The 18843-nt window shown below is 37.1% G+C and overlaps 1 protein-coding gene across 1 annotated transcript in view; it reads right to left on the reverse strand.

Moving 5' to 3' along the window:
* Positions 1-18843, reverse strand: part of CFAP44 (cilia and flagella associated protein 44) — a 153147-nt gene that overhangs the window by 31039 nt on the left and 103265 nt on the right. Inside the window, exons 26-29 of the mRNA XM_023213354.1 lie at positions 12119-12296; positions 8861-9361; positions 6293-6496; positions 4850-5045 (exon numbers count right to left, since the gene is read on the reverse strand). Of these exons, the coding sequence (XP_023069122.1) occupies positions 4850-5045; positions 6293-6496; positions 8861-9361; positions 12119-12296 (1079 nt within the window). The remainder of the gene's footprint in view (positions 1-4849; positions 5046-6292; positions 6497-8860; positions 9362-12118; positions 12297-18843) is intronic.

Genomic DNA, 18843 nt, shown 5'->3' on the forward strand with positions numbered 1-18843 from the left:
TCAACATACATAAATCAGTAAATGTGATTCACTACATAAACAGAATTAAAAGCAAAAACCATGTGATCATTGTAATAGATGCAGAAAAAGTTTTCAAGAAAATTCAACATACCTTCATGATAAAAATCCTTGACAGACTAGGCATCCAGGTAACATACCCCAAAATAACAAGAGCTCCATGTCAAACCCATATAGCAAACATCATACTAAATGGGTAAAAGCTGGAACCATTCTTCTTGAGAAGTGGAACAAGGCAAGAATGCCCAATCTCACCATTCTATTCAACAAAGTACTGGAAGTCTTAGCCAGAGCAGTCAGGCAACAAAAAGAAATAAAAGGCATCTAAATAGGAAAATAAGTCAAACTAACTCTCTTTGCTGATGATATGATTCTATACTTGGAAAACCCCAAAGATTGCCAAAAGGCTACTAGAACTGGTAAATATTTTTAGCAAGGTTTTAGAATACAAAATCAATATACAAAAATCAATAGTGTTTCTATACACCAATAATGTACAGTCTGAGAGTTAAATTAAGAATATAATCCCACTTACAACAGTGACAATAACAATGAAATACCTAGGAACATAGCTAATCAAAGAGGTGAAAGATCTCTACAAGGAAAACTACAAAACACTGTTGAAAGACATCAGAGATGACAAAAATAAATGGAAAAACATCCCATGCTCACGTATTAGAAGAATAAATATCATTAAATTGGCCATATCCTCCAAAGCAATCTACAGATTCAATGCTACTCCTATCAAATTACCAACATCACTTTTCACACAACTAGAAAAAACTAAAAACTATTCTAAAATTCGTATGGAACCAAAAAGGAACCCAAAATTCAAAGCAATCCTAAAGATAATCCACAAAGCTGGAGGCATCACATGACCTAACTTCAAACTATAAAGCTGTAGTAACCAAAACAGCACAGTACGGTACAAAAACAGACAGACACATAGACCAAAAGAACAGAACAGAAAACTCAGAAATAAAGTTGTGCACCTACAACCATCTTATCTTCAACAAGGTTGACAAAAACATGCAATGGGGAAAGAAGTTCGTATTCGATAAATGGTGTTGGGATAACTGGCTAGCCACAGACAACCTACAGAATGGAAGAAAATATTCACAAGCTATGCATCCAACAAAAGACTAATATCCAGAATCTATAGCAAAAAACAAATAACTCCATTAAACAATGGGCAAAGGACATGAACAGACACTTCTCAAAAGATGACCTACAAGCAGGCAACAAACATGAAAACAATGCTCATCATCACTAATCATCAGAGAAGTGCAAATCAAAACCACAATGAGATACCATCTCACACCAGGCAGAATAACTATTATTAAAAAGTCAAAAAAGAGGCTGCTGAGGCTACGGAGAAATGAGACCACTTATACACCATTGGTGGGAATGTAAATTAGTTCAGTCACTATGGAAAACAGTTTGGAGATTTCTCAAAGAACTTAAAAATGAGCCACCATTTGACCCAGCAATCCTATTACTGGGTATATACACAAAGGAAAATAGATCATTATACCAAAAAGACATATGCACTCATGTTCCTTGCCATGTGTATTAGTCCGTTCTCACACTGCTAATAAAAACATACCCAAGGCTGGGTAATTTATAAAGGAAAGAGGTTTAATTGACTCACAGCTCAGCATGGCTGGGGATGCCTCAGGAAACTTAAATCACAGTAGAAAAGGAAATAAACATGTCCTTTTCCACATGGCGGCAGGAAGGAGAAGTGCAGAGCGAAGGGGCGGGGGGAAGCCCCCTATAAAGCCATCAGATCTCATGAGAACTCACTCGTTATCATGAGAATAGCAGCATGAGGATGACCACTCCAATGATTCAATTACCTCCAATCAGATCCCTCCCTTGACATGTGGGGATTATGGGAACCACAATTCAAGATGAGATCTCAGTAGGGACAGCCAAACCATAACACAGTGCTATACACAATAGCAAAGACATGGAATCAACCTAGGTGCCTATCAATGGTGGGTTGGACAAAGAAAATCCACATATACACCATTGAATACTACACAGCCATAAAAAAAGAATGAAATCATGACCTTTGCAGCAACATGGAGGGAGCTGGAGGCGATAATCCTAAGTGAATTCACGCAGGAACGGAAAACCAAATACTACATATTTTCAATTATAAGTGAGAGCTAAAAACATTGAGCACACATGGACATAAACACGGAAACAATAGACACTGCAGACTATTACAGTGGTGAAGGAAGAAGGAGGGAGGCATTGACTGAAAAACTACCTATTTGGTACTATGCTCACTACGTGGGTGCAACATACCAATGTAACAATCCTGCACATATACCCCCTATATCTAAAATAAAAGCTGAATTTGTTTTAGAAAAAAAGAATGCAACAGGTGATATTACTACAGACCCTGTAGACACTAAAAAGATAAGCATATTCATGCATTAATTTGGCATCTTAGATGAAATATACCAATTCCTCAAAAAAACCACAATCTACCATGATTCACTCAATATGAAATAGATCATTTGGGTTGGGCGCAGTTGCTGATGTCTGTAATCCCAGCACTTTGGGAGGCCGAGGCAGGTGGATCACGAGGTCAGCAGATCAAGACCACCCTGGCCAATATGGTGAAATCCCATCTCTACTGAAAATACAAAAAAAAATTAGCTGGGTATGGTGGCATGTGCCTGTAGTCCCAGCTATTCAGGAGGCTGAGGCAGGAGAATCGCTTGAATCTGGGAGGTGGAGGTTGCAGTGAGCAGAGATTGCACCACTGCACTTCAGCCTGGTGACAGAGCAAGACTCTGTCTCAAAAAAAAAAAAAAAAAGAAAAGAAAAGAAAAGAAACAGATCATCTGAACATTTGAACAGCCCTATAACTATTAAGAAAGTTGAATTTGTAATTTTAAAACTCCCCAAAAGAAATCTTCAAATTCAAATACTTTCACTGGTGAATTCTACAAAGTGTTTAAAGAATAATTACCACCAATTCCACACAAGATCTTCCAGAAAATCAAATGGAAAAGAAAATTTTCTGATTTATATTATGAAGCCAGTTTTTATTACCCTGATATTAAAACCAGACAAAGACAGTACAAAAACTGAAAACCACAGAAAAATGATCTTCATGAATATAGACAAAACATTTCTTAATGAAATATTAGCAAATAGAATTAATCAATATATAAAATGAATTTTACACTATGCCAAGGAAAGTTTATTTCAGAAATGCAATTCTGATTTAATAATCCGAATCAGCCAATGTAGTCTACCATATTAATAGGCTAAAAAGAAAATCACATGATCATCAATCAATGTAGACAGGCATCTGACAAATTTCTACCCCCATTCATGAAAAAAATTCATGAAAAAGAGGAACAGAGGGGAACTTCCTTAACTTAATAGAGTATCCACGAAACACCTACAGGTAACATTATACTTAATATTGAAAATAAAGTAAGAATGTCAGCTCTCAGCACTCTCATAGTACTGGATGTTCTAGCCATGCAATAAGGCAAGAAAATGAAATAGGCATCCTTATCAGAAATAAATAAATAAAACTGCCTATATTTGTGGATGAAATTATTAGGTGAAATTATTTTCCCATTATTAATGGCAAAACCCACAATTACTTTTGCACCAACCTAATATCATCTACATAGAAATTCCCAAGGAATTTATCAAAACCTCTTAGAAGTAATAAGGTTAGAGGATATCAGCTAAACAAGTAATCTATGAGTAGCAATGAACATGAGGACACTGAGATTAAAAATACACTATCATTTAAAATCACTAAAAAAGAAAATAGGTGTAAATCTAACAAAACATGAACATGAATTATATACTGAAAACTAGTATACAATTTTGATCTACAGGGTCTCGCTCTGTCGCCCAGGCTGGAGTACAGTGGCATGATCTTGGCTCACTGCCAGCTCTGCCTCCTAGGTTCACACCATTCTCCTGTCTCAGCCTCCCAAGTAGCTGAGACTACAGCATATTGCACCTTCTAATGGAAAACTCAATGTAAGTAAAGATACCAGTTGTCTCTAAATTAATATACAGTTTTAACACAATTACTATGAAATTTCCAACAAGATTTTTTGCAGATATAAACAATATTATTCTAAAATATGGAAATATCAAGGAACTAGAATAGCTACAATAATTTTACAAAAGAAGAATAAAGTAGGAGGAGTTAGTCTTCCTGATTTAAAGGCTCAACATGTGGCTACAATAATCAAGACTGTCGTATTGGTGAAAAGATTGACACATAGATCAATGGAACAGAATACAGAACCTAGAAATAGATCCACACAAAGATGCCCAAATGATCTGGACAAAGATCAAAGCAATTCAGTCGAAGACAGACAACATTTTCAACAAATGATACTACAGTAAATGAAAAGGCAAGCTACACACTAGGAAAAAATATTTGCAAACCACGTATCTGACACAGGACTAGTATACAGAATATATAAAGAACTCTCAAAACTCAACAGTAAAAAAAGCAAGTGATCCTATTTAAACATAGGAAAAAGGAGACATTTCACTAAACAAGATATACATATGGCAAATAAACACATAAAAAGATGTGCTTATTAACTTAAATTACACTATGCTAACTCATACCAGATACATGTAAACACGTGTGCGCATGTGCAAACAAACATGCACACAGATTAACTCGAGGTGTTGGAAGACCTTAAGGTTTATGTCTTCTCTTTAGCCTCCAGAGTGTCTCTACATTGTCTATGTTACAGTGAAAAACTCTCTATTTCATGTTAATGAGAGAAAATAAGATCGTATGCAAGAAAGAAATACAAACCAGCATCTCCTTCAACTTCTTTTTTCTTTACCCGTTTAATCTTCTTCTTTAGGACCTTCATGAGGAAGTTTGCAAATTTATTGTTTTCTCCAATGGCTGTTTGAAAACCAGCATAGAGTGCCTTTTCTTGCTCCTGGAGTTTGGTGATTTCATTCTTTTTCTCTTCCATCTCTTTAAGAGTTTCATTTATTTTCCACTAAATGAATAAAAACAAGGAAAAATGATAAATATTTCTGATAAACCAAGTTCAGAGAGCAATGTACTTTACAATGCAAGGTTACTCTCGCTCTGTTGCCCAGGCTGGAGGGCAGTGGCGCAATCTTGGCTCACTGCAAGCTCCGCCTCCCGGGTTTACGCCATTCTCCTGCCTCAGCCTCTGCAGCAGCTGGGACTACAGGCGCCCGCCGCCACTCCCGGCTAATTTCCTTTTGTATTTTTAGTAGAGACGGGGTTTCACCGTGTTAGGATGGCTGACCTCGTGATCCGCCCGCCTCAGCCTCCCAAAGTGCTAGGATTACAGGCTTGAGCCACCTCGCCCGGCCGGTTACAGTTTACAAATACATTTTTAAAAACATCTTAAAATAAGTTTTCATTTCTGATGTTTGCAGAGCCATCAATTTATTGGTTAAAATTTTATAATTCCTTTGTAAACATCAGTTATGTTTAGAATTAGAAAATCAGCCTTTTTAGTGCTAAGCATCCCCCCAAAATCTAAATTAAACTGAAACTTTTCCTTGAAATTCCTTAAATTGAATATGTGGATGTCAGCTAATATTTTTGCATGTGTAGTCTCAAAAACCAAAGAATTTTTTGTACTGATATATGATAACTAAAACAAAAAGACATATAATTTCTAGTGAAGCTAATACACCTAAAAATGAATGCTACTATTTAGCATATACTATCTAATAGAATCTTTCTTCTTTTAAAACAAAGCTAGTAAAATTTATTTTCTGAAAGTTAATATACAAATATAACAAATAATGGAACCTCATTTCTTATGATATTCAATCATATATTACACTGAAGCTATCATACTTAAGAAACTTACCAGCTTCTTTTTCAGTTATTTTCATAAGGATAACTTACAATCAAAACTCAATTTTATATCATAGCTTACTTTTTTGTTTTTTAGGAAACCCAGCTCACCAGGCTGGAGTAGACTGGCACAATCAAAGGCTCACTTTTGAAAATTTTATTCTCCTACCTTACAGAATATCAGACCAAATTTACTAAAAAATCTAAATCATTTCTCTTTGACCATGAATACTAAATATGGAGAGTAGGTAGGAATAACAGGAAAAAGGAGGAGGGGAAAGAAGACAAGAAAGAGATGAGGGCTAGAGCAAGTAGGAGAATTGAGTTAAGAAGAAAAATAAAAAGAAATCAAGCTTCTCCATAACTAAGGGAGCAGCCAGCTAGGATTCTTCTGCCCATTCATACTTGCATGTACTGTTCCTCTTTGTCCAAGGAATTAACACGCTCTTGAAGTATGTTCTCCTGTTTTTCAAAATTCTTCAGGAGAAGTATTTCTTGAAATAAGGTGACATGGTGCAGGTCAGATAATTTCATCTGAGTATCTAGTTTCAGTTTCTGATGTCTAAGGAGACGGAGTTCTGCATCAAAAGTGACAATCAGTTCCTTGACCTGAGAGGGAAAAAAATATTTGAGGATATGTTAGAAGACTAGATAAATGCATTTTTAAACTATCTAACAATACTAATTTGTAATAAATCATTTTTTATTATGCCCTTACGGATGGAGAATTGTGTGTGTGTGTGTGTGTGTGTGTGTGTGTAGTCACAAAAATAAATTCATTAATTACATTAAGTTTGCATAAGTTAATTTATTAAGTGGTAGGAACTGTGTAACTAGAAGTCCTTCCAGCTATTTCTTCACCATTGACTAAACCATCAATCAAGAATGCCCTTCTTGCTGCACTGTGTAGCTTATGAGCTCTCTGAGTGGGTAGTGTTTCTGTCTCCTCTTAATTCTCCATAGTATCTCTACAATTCCTTTTATATAGTAAGCACAAAAAAATACATTTCCCAACTTCTTATGTTGAAAATTTTCAAACCTACAGAATGGTAAATATTTTTAAATACATAAAATAATCATGGAGCCACAAAAAACCTGTTCAATCTTTTTCTAAGACTGAAGAAATTAAGATCAAAGGTAGTTTTCCTGATAAGAGCCTAAGTATCCCAAGTCCTAGTTCAGACTTTAATCCACTATGGTCCTACTAATTTGAAGTCCTCAGTTTTGTTCTGATTTTGGTAAAGCTTCCCCCCCTCCCCAGTATCACAAAGGAGAATAAGAAGTCAAGAGAGAGCCCCAAGGGGCTGATTCTCCTGAGGAAACTATAACAATAGGAAGAAACAAACCATTCAATGTTTTTAATTAGTTTGTACATGATAGGCAGCCTGAACTGTCAAAAGCCTGTAATCAGTGAGGACCCAGACTGGGGCTGAGGAGAGAAAGAGATCTGTGGGTTTGGAGCAGTGAAACTACCAGAGAAATTCAGAGAGCTGAAAAAAAAAAAAAAAAAAAAAAAGAGAGAGAAGAAAAAATAAAACTTTTAAGTAACTATCACTATAGACTATATGTCTGGGCTCCCCTTTAAAGCTTGTTTAACATTGAATTATTCCTGCATTTATTTGGAGGCAGGCCTATATTTTCTTCAGTGCAACACCATTCTTAAACTGAACCACATAGGTCTCCAAGTCTGTAAGGATTACACTTGTTTTATTCTCTCTAACCCCAATAGCCTATAAGCTTTGTGAAGACGGAGAACATGTCTTTCTTAGGAATTGTTGTATCCCTAATCCTATCTATCAGTGTCCCTGCATATAGAACATTCAATAAATATTTGTTAAATTAATAAATTAGTTACAATTAAATCAATTAAAACCTTTGACTGAATATCTATGATATGTTTGACATTGTCCTAGACAATGTGGAGGAATCAAAAGAAGTATACATGGCCCTTTGCTCACGAATTGTGTAATTTAATTTTCAAGACAATACTGATGCCCATGAAACAGCAAGGAAAATTAGTGTAAAACATGAGATGCTTATTACAGGTACAACTGGAGTTTAGAAACAGGGAAAGCATGAGTAATGTGGGCGGAAAATGCTGGAGAGGGTTTGGAACTGAGCCGTGCTTTGATGACTCAACTCTGGAAGGAAGTCATTACTGGTAGAAGGAAACAGCAAAGGAAAAAGCACAGATATAAGACTCAGAATGGTGTGGGAGAAAAAGGTGGAGTGAAAAGAGGCAAGAACAGTGAGAAAACAGGGCTGGACAAAGAAGAGATAATGGTGAAGAATAAGGCTGGGAAGCTATTGAGGGCATCACCACAGGGTGGAGATGGAAAGACACATTGAGGAAAGGGAATCCATATGGCTGGCAGCAGAGAGTTATCTCTCCAAGAAAGGTTCTTTTCCCTTCATATTCAAAGAACATCCTGCCCAGCAGGTCATAGTCTGGACCTGATTTTCCTAGAAATAAAAATAGTTGCCATTCCAGCTGCAGAACAATCTCAAACCCAGTAATCACCATAAACACTTCTACTAATGGAACAAACCACATATTAGAGAAAAAGGATGGTGTGAAAAGCAGGGGGTGCCCTGTTTCTCCGGAAATTCTTAACTATGTTCCATCCATCATCTATGTTCCATCCATCATCTAAAAGCTGCTCCTCCACTTCCCCTTTACGATGACTTCAGTTGGATGCCAAGTAACTGAAACATGGGCTTCCCCTTCATTCTTTGCCAGCTTTCCAAAACAAAACCAAAAAAAGTTTAAAAGCTCTGTAGTTCTGGGAAGAGCACAATGATTTCCAGAAGGCCAAGGATGGGGAAGAAGCCAAGCCATCACTGAGTGGTGAGTTGGTTCAGGGTTTGAGAAAGGTTCATGCAGAGAAATTTAAAATAAATAAAAAACCTGACCCATTTTTTTCCCTTCTCTTCTCTCTTTCAGCTTTAACTAGGAACAGGTTCACCCCTTACCCTGTTGACCAAATACTGTTGCATATACACGTGTTTAATCTCATCTCTCTTCATAATTTCCAGCTCCACATCCGTTGGCTCTGCTTTTTCAAATTCCATATCCTTTGGTATATCTAGGCTGAATGTTGATGCCTTTGATGATCTAGACATTGAATCTCGGGTTGTCAAATCCCCATCCTTTCCAGAAGAGAGCTTGAGGAATCCTCCACCTGGGCCTTCAGACCCTGTCTGCTCCACTCCGGGGGACTTTTCGTCGTCACTTTTCATATGCTGTTGTTTAAAATTTAGGAGAGTTTCTTCATCATACTGAAATCTCTTTTCTGGAACTTCTTCCGGGTGTATCTGAGGAATTTGGGGAATGGGTATGTGCTTGGATACGTGAAGAGTCGACTGAATGTTCTTCAGTTCTTGTACCAGGCACTGTATTTCCTCAACAACAGCCACTTTAAGGTCTCTAAGAGAGAGAATGCACTTGTTCATGTACCTTTTATTTCCATGGACCTGAAAAAAAGAAGAGGAAGGAAACAACAGTATTACCCTCTGACAAATAACTGCATGGAGTACGATCTGCTCTTTTCCCTTGCTGAAAGGCCTAGCAAAAATTCAAGATAAAAATTCATCTGATCATACCTTTTTACCACCAAGTTTCCCTTTTCTCTAATATTTAGGATTTTTTTCCATTTAGCTCCTCCAAGATGGAAGGACAGTTTAGATGTGACCTCTGGTATCTCTTGGCTTCCCACAATTTGTTCCCTCCAGCTGGCCCATGTGGCTGAGTTTCCCTGTCCTCCTTTACCACTCCATGGAAGTCCTTCCTGGAGCCTTATTCAAGTTGGATACTCTCTCCAGGGAGGAAGGGAACAGGAAGGCAATCAATGCATTTTCCTGCTGGAACTTTGAATCCCTTGGACTTAGACTCACTTAGGGCTGCCCACCTAGGCCCAAACTACAGGTTAGCCTATCTTCATTCTGAATTTTGGCCACATGATTATCATTACTCCTTGTGTAGGCAAGGCCATGATTCTGAATTTCAGTAGCATGTCACACCAAGAGACTGCAGGATCCTTCCTTCATTCCTTCTCCATTTATCTAAGCCAAGCTGTGCCTCTGCTTCCATATATATATATATCTATATATAATCTCATTGCTCTTTCATTACCAGCTGTCTCCCTGGTCTGCTGTGTTGTCTAAATGCCATTCCCAGAGCCTGAGAGCACATGCAACCCTACTTCCTGTGTGCAGTTAGGCTACTAGATTGTCCAAAGGCCATGAAGAGTTACTTTTCATAAACATACAGTTTTTTAAAGATCAAAAGTCACTCCTTCAAGCAGTCTTACAAAAGCTACATATATATTTACTATCGGCAACACAGAAAACTGTATCAAGATAGAGGATATGTTCTGCAACTTGAAAATAAACCTTTAAACCACTAAGGTTTAAACTCAAAAGCCAACAGTTGGGTGAGTGACAAACACCTCTGAAGTGTCTGATGGATTGCAGATTAGGCCAACAAGAACAAACCCAAATCACTGATGGCTGTAAGACCTACCTCTTTAAGGAGCCTCTTCACACATCAACTCTTTCTTTCTAGTTTTACACATACCACACAAACCTAAATACTGGCTGAGAAAAAAGATGAACAATACACTATTTTAAAAATATTTAATACTTTTCAATTTGACCATGACAATAAAGACCATTTATGGATTTTGACCATTAGATTAACCCTATGAGGTATACCAGACATGTCTTGTTGTTAATTGGTATTAGTACTCTTTTTACAGATGAAATAAAAGGCTTAGGGAGATTTGTATGACTTAGCAAAGTTCACATGGCTATTAAGTGGCAGAGATGGAAACAGAACTCCAGTCTTCTGACTTATAGAAAAAGGTGTTCTATGTGATTTTATTTTAACAAAGCAAATTTCAATGTAATGCAATTAAGTTGAAGACATCATACCTGCCCATCTCCTCAACTAGAGTATGAAATTTCAGATTCGATAAATCGTGGTCATAAGAACATTTCTCTACAATGATGGATGTAACATGATGAATAAAAATTACCTTAGAAGAACAACTAGAAAAACAATCCAAATCGTCATTACTAAAATGTCCAAATTGTCCATTTTGATGAGAAACACACAGTTATGAGCTATGAAAATGAATTTGTGGATATGAATTGCCAAGCCAGGACCCTTGTGCTACTGGGATGCATCTCTTTGGTGAAACAGAAAAAGACACCCTTTCCTCAGGACACTTCATTTTCATTTGTCAGATAATTATAAAATATTCAAAAATACTATTAATATATCTGTGATGTGATTGGTACCCTCTCCAAAGTGATGCCTTGAAATGTGCAACCTCCACAACCACATTAGGTTACCGTGTATCAAGTTCTCCTAAAAGTAGTAGCTCAGATGACCTCTAAGCCTTTAAGTATAAAAAGTCACTTGTCAGTTCAAATGGTGATTAAGGAATTAATATAGCAGGAAGAGGAACTTTGATAAGAAAATGGGGATCAGAATGCTCAGGATGATTGAAAGTGGTTTGGAGGAATGCAGACAAAATAACAAAGAAATATATTAGTTTGTTAGCATTGAGTTGCCTAGAAAAGTTTGGAAGTCCTACAAAAAAAAAAAAAAAAAAAAAAAGGCTAAACAATGGCCTTTTTAATCTAGGTCCTTAGTGGTCCATGGCAACGAAAAACTAAATCCAATGAGGATTTGTTTGAACTTCAGAGGTTCGAAGTCCACAAAATATAATGCTTACCCATGAAACTGGTACTGAAACATGGTATTTTAAGGAAAGCTCAAAGACAGAATGAGTCTTCTGAGAAATGCTAACTCAACAAAGATGTATTAATACTTCTAATAAGGCCACAGTAAAAAAGAGATAGAGACATTCATCAGAGAGTCAAACTCCAACCTAGATTACCAGATATCCTTGATGACCCTGGCACACCTGTCAGGTAATACCCATCTATAACCCTCAGATACACTGTAAGTATTTGCAGCTGGTTCTTCCATATTAGCTAACCATGGATAAATCTCTTGTCCTCTCTGGGCCTCAGTTTCCTTATTTGTAAAAAGAGGACATTCTAGATAATCATGGAAGTCTTTTCCAGTTCTAAATTTCTAAGGTTGTATATCCTTATTGACCAGATAGGCCTTGACCAGATAGGGAAATGAGTGGTTTTAGCAGAATTTAATTAAGAACCCAGGGTGCTTTCTCCATTATCATAAAATCTGTAGATAAGTACCAAAGAATCTAGGTGTCCTAGTTCCTCTTCCTTTTTGGCAGCATTTATTCTCATGTGCTCAGGTATCTTGTAGTCTGGGGCTGTTTTCAGATTGAAATCTCCCATATACACCTGGGCTTCTTTGATGGCTTGAAGATCTTTAGGATCTTCATAGTCGTCACCAGGTTTACTCTTGTATCTATTAGAAAAATAGACAACCCAGACACAAATATGATAATAAACTCTAATTTGTCTACATTAATATAGGTATATATTCAAATTTAATCATTATACAAAAGTTTAATTTCAAATCTGTGATGCCACTTTTGTCACAGAGCCCAAGCATTTTTTAAAAGTCAATTACTACTTTTAAAGTATCCCAAGCAAAATAATATACAATTATATAAATAGGAACCAATCACTAGATTGTACTGAAATAATCTGAATTACTGGTAGGCTTTGGTTCACTTCTAAGTAATTCATATTAACGTTGTTACTTATTCTCTTGATATAAATTACGTCTTGGAAATTAGGTGGGTTTTTTAATGACTACAAAGTCAAGTAAACTTTTTTTTTGTTTTTTTTGAGATGGAGTCTCACTCTGTTGCCTGGCTGGAGTGAGTGGTACAATCTCGGCTCACTGCAACCTCCACCTCCCAGGTGCAAGTGATTCTCCTGCCTCAGCCTCCCAAGCAGCTGGGACTACAGACATGTGCCACCACACCCAGCTAATTTTTGTATTTTTAGTAGAGACAGGGGACAGGGTTTCATCATGTTGGCCAGGATGGTCTCAATCTCCTGACCTCGTGATCTGCCTGCCTCAGCCTCCCAATGAGATGGGATTATAGTCATGAGCCATCATGCCCGGACAATTAAACTTTGTAATTGCATAAGTGCTTGCTGTAAAATTTTCAGAAAAGGCATCTAGTTTAAGATGATAGCATGAGCATACATATTTGCCTCTCCCTCTGTACCCAAATTCCATGAAAATGACAGTATAGAAGTACAAAAAGTTGTAAATTATCAGAAATCTAAGAATGGAATAGAAAGCCATGAGCAAACCAGTAACACTGATCCATTTCTGGAAGACAAAAAGACGATGAAATTACATTAATGAATAAACCAGACCAAACTATAGCCCAGAATACCTACAAGATAAGGCCACAAAAAGGATTGAATATTATCTTCTTGGTGAAGTCCCTAGAATGCTCCAAGCACAAACAGGACAAGTATAGAATGGAATGCTAGATATATTTAGCAAAATTAATTAAAGGATTGAAAAAAATGCTTAAACCAGTTGGGCCCTCCTAAACTTTCCCACCTGCATACATATAAAACAGTGGCAATCTTTATATCCAGACTAAAATCAAAGAATACTCTCTACAGAAACTGAACTCTCTGCTTTGGAAATACTAAGGTATCTAAAGGTATGGGCTATCATAATACCTCGGTACTAATAAAAGGCCCTTCACTGGGAGATCCCAACATACCTGTCTAATTTTTTAAAGTAAAGTCTACTAGCCAATATGAGCATGTATACGTAGCTCTCAGAGGAAACCCATACTATCTATTGTATTAACTGACAATCATTTATTTGTGTAAAACTGCACTAAAATGAAGGATTACTATTTTTAAAGAAAAGGAAAGGAGAAAGGGAAAAAGGAAAGGAAAGAAAGAAAAAGGAAGGAAAGAAAAAGGAAGGGAAGGGAAGAGAAGAGCTACTTCTGCCTCTGGCCATGTGAGAGTAACAGGGCCCATTATTATCCTCATAATATAAACAACCAGAAAACTGAACAAAAATAAGTAAAACAATTATGTTCAGACATTGAAAATAAAGAGCATAAAACTGTAATGCTTGAGAAAAGTAAAAAGACATGATCCTTATTATCTCCTGGCTGCCGCATAGAGGGAATTACCAGCCTGTGGAGTAGGATCAGGATCCCAAACACAGCCCAGGGAACTCACTGACTGAGGAGACAGAGATTAGAGTACAGGGAGGCCAAATTTGGTGCTAAGAAATTTGTGGAAAACAATATCAGAGGTACACAAAGAAATGTCTCTGGAAATCTACATAGAACCTTAACATTTTGGCTGAGTATTAATCTGTACATGTGCAATGTGAACCACCATGAAGCTGGGCAAAGAACAAGTCCTGGGAAAAGTACAATTACTGGGAAACTGTAGAACAAATAATTCTCATAGTTTACACATAGCTGGGAATCACTCATGTTCCCACCAACTAGAGAGACCTTGTTGAGTACAGAGGACATTCAAGAATAACCATTAAAAAATCATGCCTTCAAAGACAAAAAGGCATAGAAGATATGAAAAAACATTATTAATCATCTTGTCCTAATTGACATTTATAGAACACTACACCAAGCAATGCAAGAAAGCATATTCTTTTCAAGCACGTATTGAACTTTTATGTAGACAGACTGTATATGTAGGACCATAACACAGTTCTCCATAAATCTTTAAAAACTTAAATTATACAGACTATTTTCTATTACCACAAACAACTAAATTAGAAATCTAATTTAGGAAGATATTTTTTAAACTCCAAAACTTTGGAAACTAAACTGCAAGTCAAGGAAGTAATCACAAGGGATATTAGAAATACTTTGGACTACGTGATAATTAATATCTACCATATGAAAATGTGTAATGCAGCTAACTCAATGCTTAGGAGGAAATGTATAGTTTAAATGTTTATATTACAAAGGAAGAAGGGCATAGAATCAAAACTTATACACAAGTTTACACACTAAGAAGCAAGAAACTAAAAGCTCATTAAACCTAAGTTAACTAGAAGGGAAGAAATTATAAAAATAATAGTAAATCAATGACGGAGAAAGCAGACCAAACAATATTTTAAAATCTATGACCAAAAGCTAGTTCTTTGAAAAGATCTATAATGTGGGTAAATCACTAGCTGGAATGATGAAGAAAAAGAGATAATATGAAAATTAACAATGTAAATAAAACAGAGGGCATCAAAACAGATACTACAGAAATTAAATATAAGGGAATAATATAAACTACTTCATGCCAATAAAATTAACAACTTAGATGAAATGCACAAATTTCTTCAAAGACACAAATTATAAAAACTACTCAAGAAGAAATAGAACATCTGGATAGTACTATAACAACAAAAATTTTAAATTTGAATTTAAAACTATCCCTCAAAGAATACTTACAGATGGATTCATTGACAAATTCCTTAGTAAAGCAGAAGAAAGAAAACAGAAATCCAAAACATAGAACAAACAGAAAACAAAATACAGAATAGCAGATGTAAGCCCTAAATATACATAAGTACGTTAAACATAAATGGTCTAAATACACCATTGAATGACAGAAATGGGCAGCGTGGATTTAAAAACATGACCCAATTGTATGTTGCCTAGTGAAGTTAGTGAAGACACTAACTTCAAATATAAAAGTATAGGTAGGTTGAGGTAAAAGATGGAAACAGTTATATTATTTAAACACTGAATGCTTTCCAAGATAAGGAACAAAATGTGGATGCTAGTTCTTCCCACTGTATTTCAATATAGTACTGGAAGCTCTAGCCAGTGCAATAACAAAAGGAAATAAGATGCAAACAGATTAGAAATAAAACTGCCCTTGTTTCCAAATGGCATGGTTGTCTACACATAAAATATCAAGAAACCTACCAAAAAAACTCTTACAACTGAGACAGTTCAGAAAGGTCACAGGATACTAGATAAACATACAAAAATCAATTGTATTTCTATACTAGCAGCAAATGTGAACACATAGACACCAATATTAAAAACACAATAGTATTTAAAATTGCTCAAAAAAGAAATGCTTACATGCAAATCTAACAAAACATGAACAGAACTTTTTATGCTGAAAACAGCAAAACACTGATGAAAGAAATCAAAGATCTAAATAAATGGAAAGTCATACCATGTCCATGGATTAGAAGACTCAACACAATAAAGATAAAAATTATCTCCAAATTAATACACTGCTTTAACACAACTCTTATTGAAATTATGGCAAGATTTTCTATACATATAAACAAGATTTTTCTGAAATTTATATGGAAAGAAAAGTAATTATAATGTCTAAAATAATTTTGAAAAATAAAATGAGAGGAATCACTCTACCAGATTTCAAAATCTATTATATAGATACATGAATCAAGACAATGTAGTGTTGGTAAGAGGGTAGATATATAGATCAACAGACTTGAAAGTAAACCCAGAAATAGACCCACACAAATATGTCCAAATGATTTCTGACAAAGATGCAAAAGGAATTCAATGGAGGAAATGTCTTTTCAGCAAAAATGCTAGAGTAATTGGACATCTGTAAGAAAAAAACAAACAAATCTCAACCTAAGTCTGATACCTTATTTAAAAATTAGCTTAAATATAAAAAGAAAAACTACAAAATGTTTAAACAAAAATAGGATAAAATATTTAGGACCTAGGGCTAGGCAGAGTTCTTAGACTTGACATCAAAATCAAGATTTATATAAGGAAAAATGATAAACTGAACATCAACTAAATTAAAAGCTGTTGCTCTGTGACAAACTCTGTTAAGGGAGGCCAAGTGCAGTGGTTCACACCTGTAATCCCAGCACTTTGGGAGGCCAGGGAAGGTAGATCAGTTGAGGTCAGGGGTTCCAAACCAACCTGGACAACATGATGAAATCCTGTCTCTACTAAAAAAAATTGCAAAAGTTAGTGGGGCATGGTGGCACATGTTTGTAATCCCAGCTACTTGGGAGGCTGAGGCAGGAGGATCATTTGAACCCAGGAGACAGAGTTTGCAGTGAGCCAAGATTGCACCACTGCACGCCAGCCTGGGCAACACACGAGATTCTGTCTCAAAAAAAAAAAAAAGAAAGAAAGAACAAACTCTGTTAAGGGAATGAAAAGATAAGCTACAGATTAAGAGACTAAGATAAAATATTTGTATACTATATATCCAACTAGCACATAGTACACATCCAGGACTAGTATCTAGAATATAAAAAGAAGTCTAAAATCTCAACAGTAAAAAGGAGGACAATCCTATTCATATGTGAGAAAAAGACACGAAGGGCCATGTCACCAAAAATATATAGATGGCAAATAAACCAATGAAAACATGTGCTTGTCACGTGAAACTACCTCATACCAGATTTTTTTTTTTTAATCCCCAAATCTCTCTGCTGCTTGCAGAGCAGACTGCTTCTCAGTGTCTGTCAGGGTCTGATCGAAAAGTAACATAACATCTCTCCAGGAGCGTTCAAACATTTGGGTGAAATTCTGGAAAGTCTCTCAGGGTCATCTGAAAAGTTGCCAAGATCTCTCTTAAATTGCAGTAAGTCCTGTAGGGAGATGGGGACCTTGGCCTTACTGGGCCCAAATTCACTGGGTATCTGTTGGAGGGGCAAGAGTGAGACTGGGGCTTGTTTAGGGTGAGGATTTCTAGGAGAGGGCAAGTGAGGGGCTGAAGCTGGATAAGGAGGTTGGGGTGGATCCGGAGGAGCAAGGCTGGAGGGAGCTCAATCCTCTGCTGGGGGTGCCTCTGGGAGTCATTATCTTTAATTCCCTAGGCTTACCCCTTGCAACCTGAGATGGCCAACAGGAGGGCTGGATCAATCCTACACTGTTGGTAAGTCTGGATTACCTTGCAAGCTATAGAAAGCCTGCACATATGGGGCTTCAGACCGTCTGTCCTCACATCCACAGAAAAAGTCCAACTGCTGAATGGTATAAAAATGAATGGTTCCTTCCTGAGGCCAAGCCATCCTTCCTGTAAATCACAATTTGGCCAAACCCTTGTGCAGAGGGCTATGAGGGGATTTGCCTCCAGATTCTGAGGGTCAACAGTCCCAGTGGTTCAGGATACACTCCAGAGGAGTATAAGCTGGGAGTGGTGAAGAGAATTGGTTGCCCATTCTGAAAGACAGGGAATAGAGGCATCCCTCATTCCTTTCCTTCTTTCAGTGAAAACTCAGGGTGTGATGGAGACAGAAAGCAAGCATCCTCCTTTCACTTTCCACCCCTTATCCCTGAGCTGGCCATACATACCACTGCAGTATGTACCCATGAAGCAGGGGAAACCTGGAGAATAGCAGTTAACCACCCTCACCTATGCCTCCATTTCTCCCTGCTGTCGGAAAACTGAGTTCCCTGGGTCTGTTTATGCCATGAAGCATGGTCTCCTTCCATGGGGTGGGAGGTTTAGTCAGCAGGAATTGGTCCTGCTTTACATTGTGCCTGTTGCCTGGCTTTGGATCCCTCAGACCGGGTTTTTCTTTCTAGGGCCTCCGCCTGAAGCTTGGAATCAAGGTTGGGATGAAAAAGTATTTTAGAGACTGTTTGTATCTATTTGGAGTATCTCAAATGTGCCCTGCCAAATCTGCAGTTCTCAGCCAGCAGGGGCCATTCCTGTTAACTTTCTTATCAGAAACAGAGCTAGGGGGAGCCCTCTCACTTAGAAAAGGAAAAACAGAGAAAAACAGTTTAAGGGGCAAAAAGAGGAGAGAGTCTGGGGGAAGAACCCCTTGCTTAGTACAACTGGGCCTTTCTAATCCTTTTATCTTTCCCCCAGTTCAGACTAGGTTGAATTCCTTGGCCAGGGGAGGAGAGGTTCCACTGGCGTGGTGGGTGAGAAGCACATGCCCATTGGCCCTGCGGGGTTGCAGTTACCATCATAGCTTTCTCCTGCCTTGCTCATGACTGTTGGGCTCGACCCTGGCCTGCTGTGGGCAT

This window comes from Piliocolobus tephrosceles, chromosome 2 (genome assembly GCF_002776525.5).
Source record: "Piliocolobus tephrosceles isolate RC106 chromosome 2, ASM277652v3, whole genome shotgun sequence".
Taxonomy (NCBI): Eukaryota; Metazoa; Chordata; class Mammalia; order Primates; family Cercopithecidae; genus Piliocolobus; species Piliocolobus tephrosceles.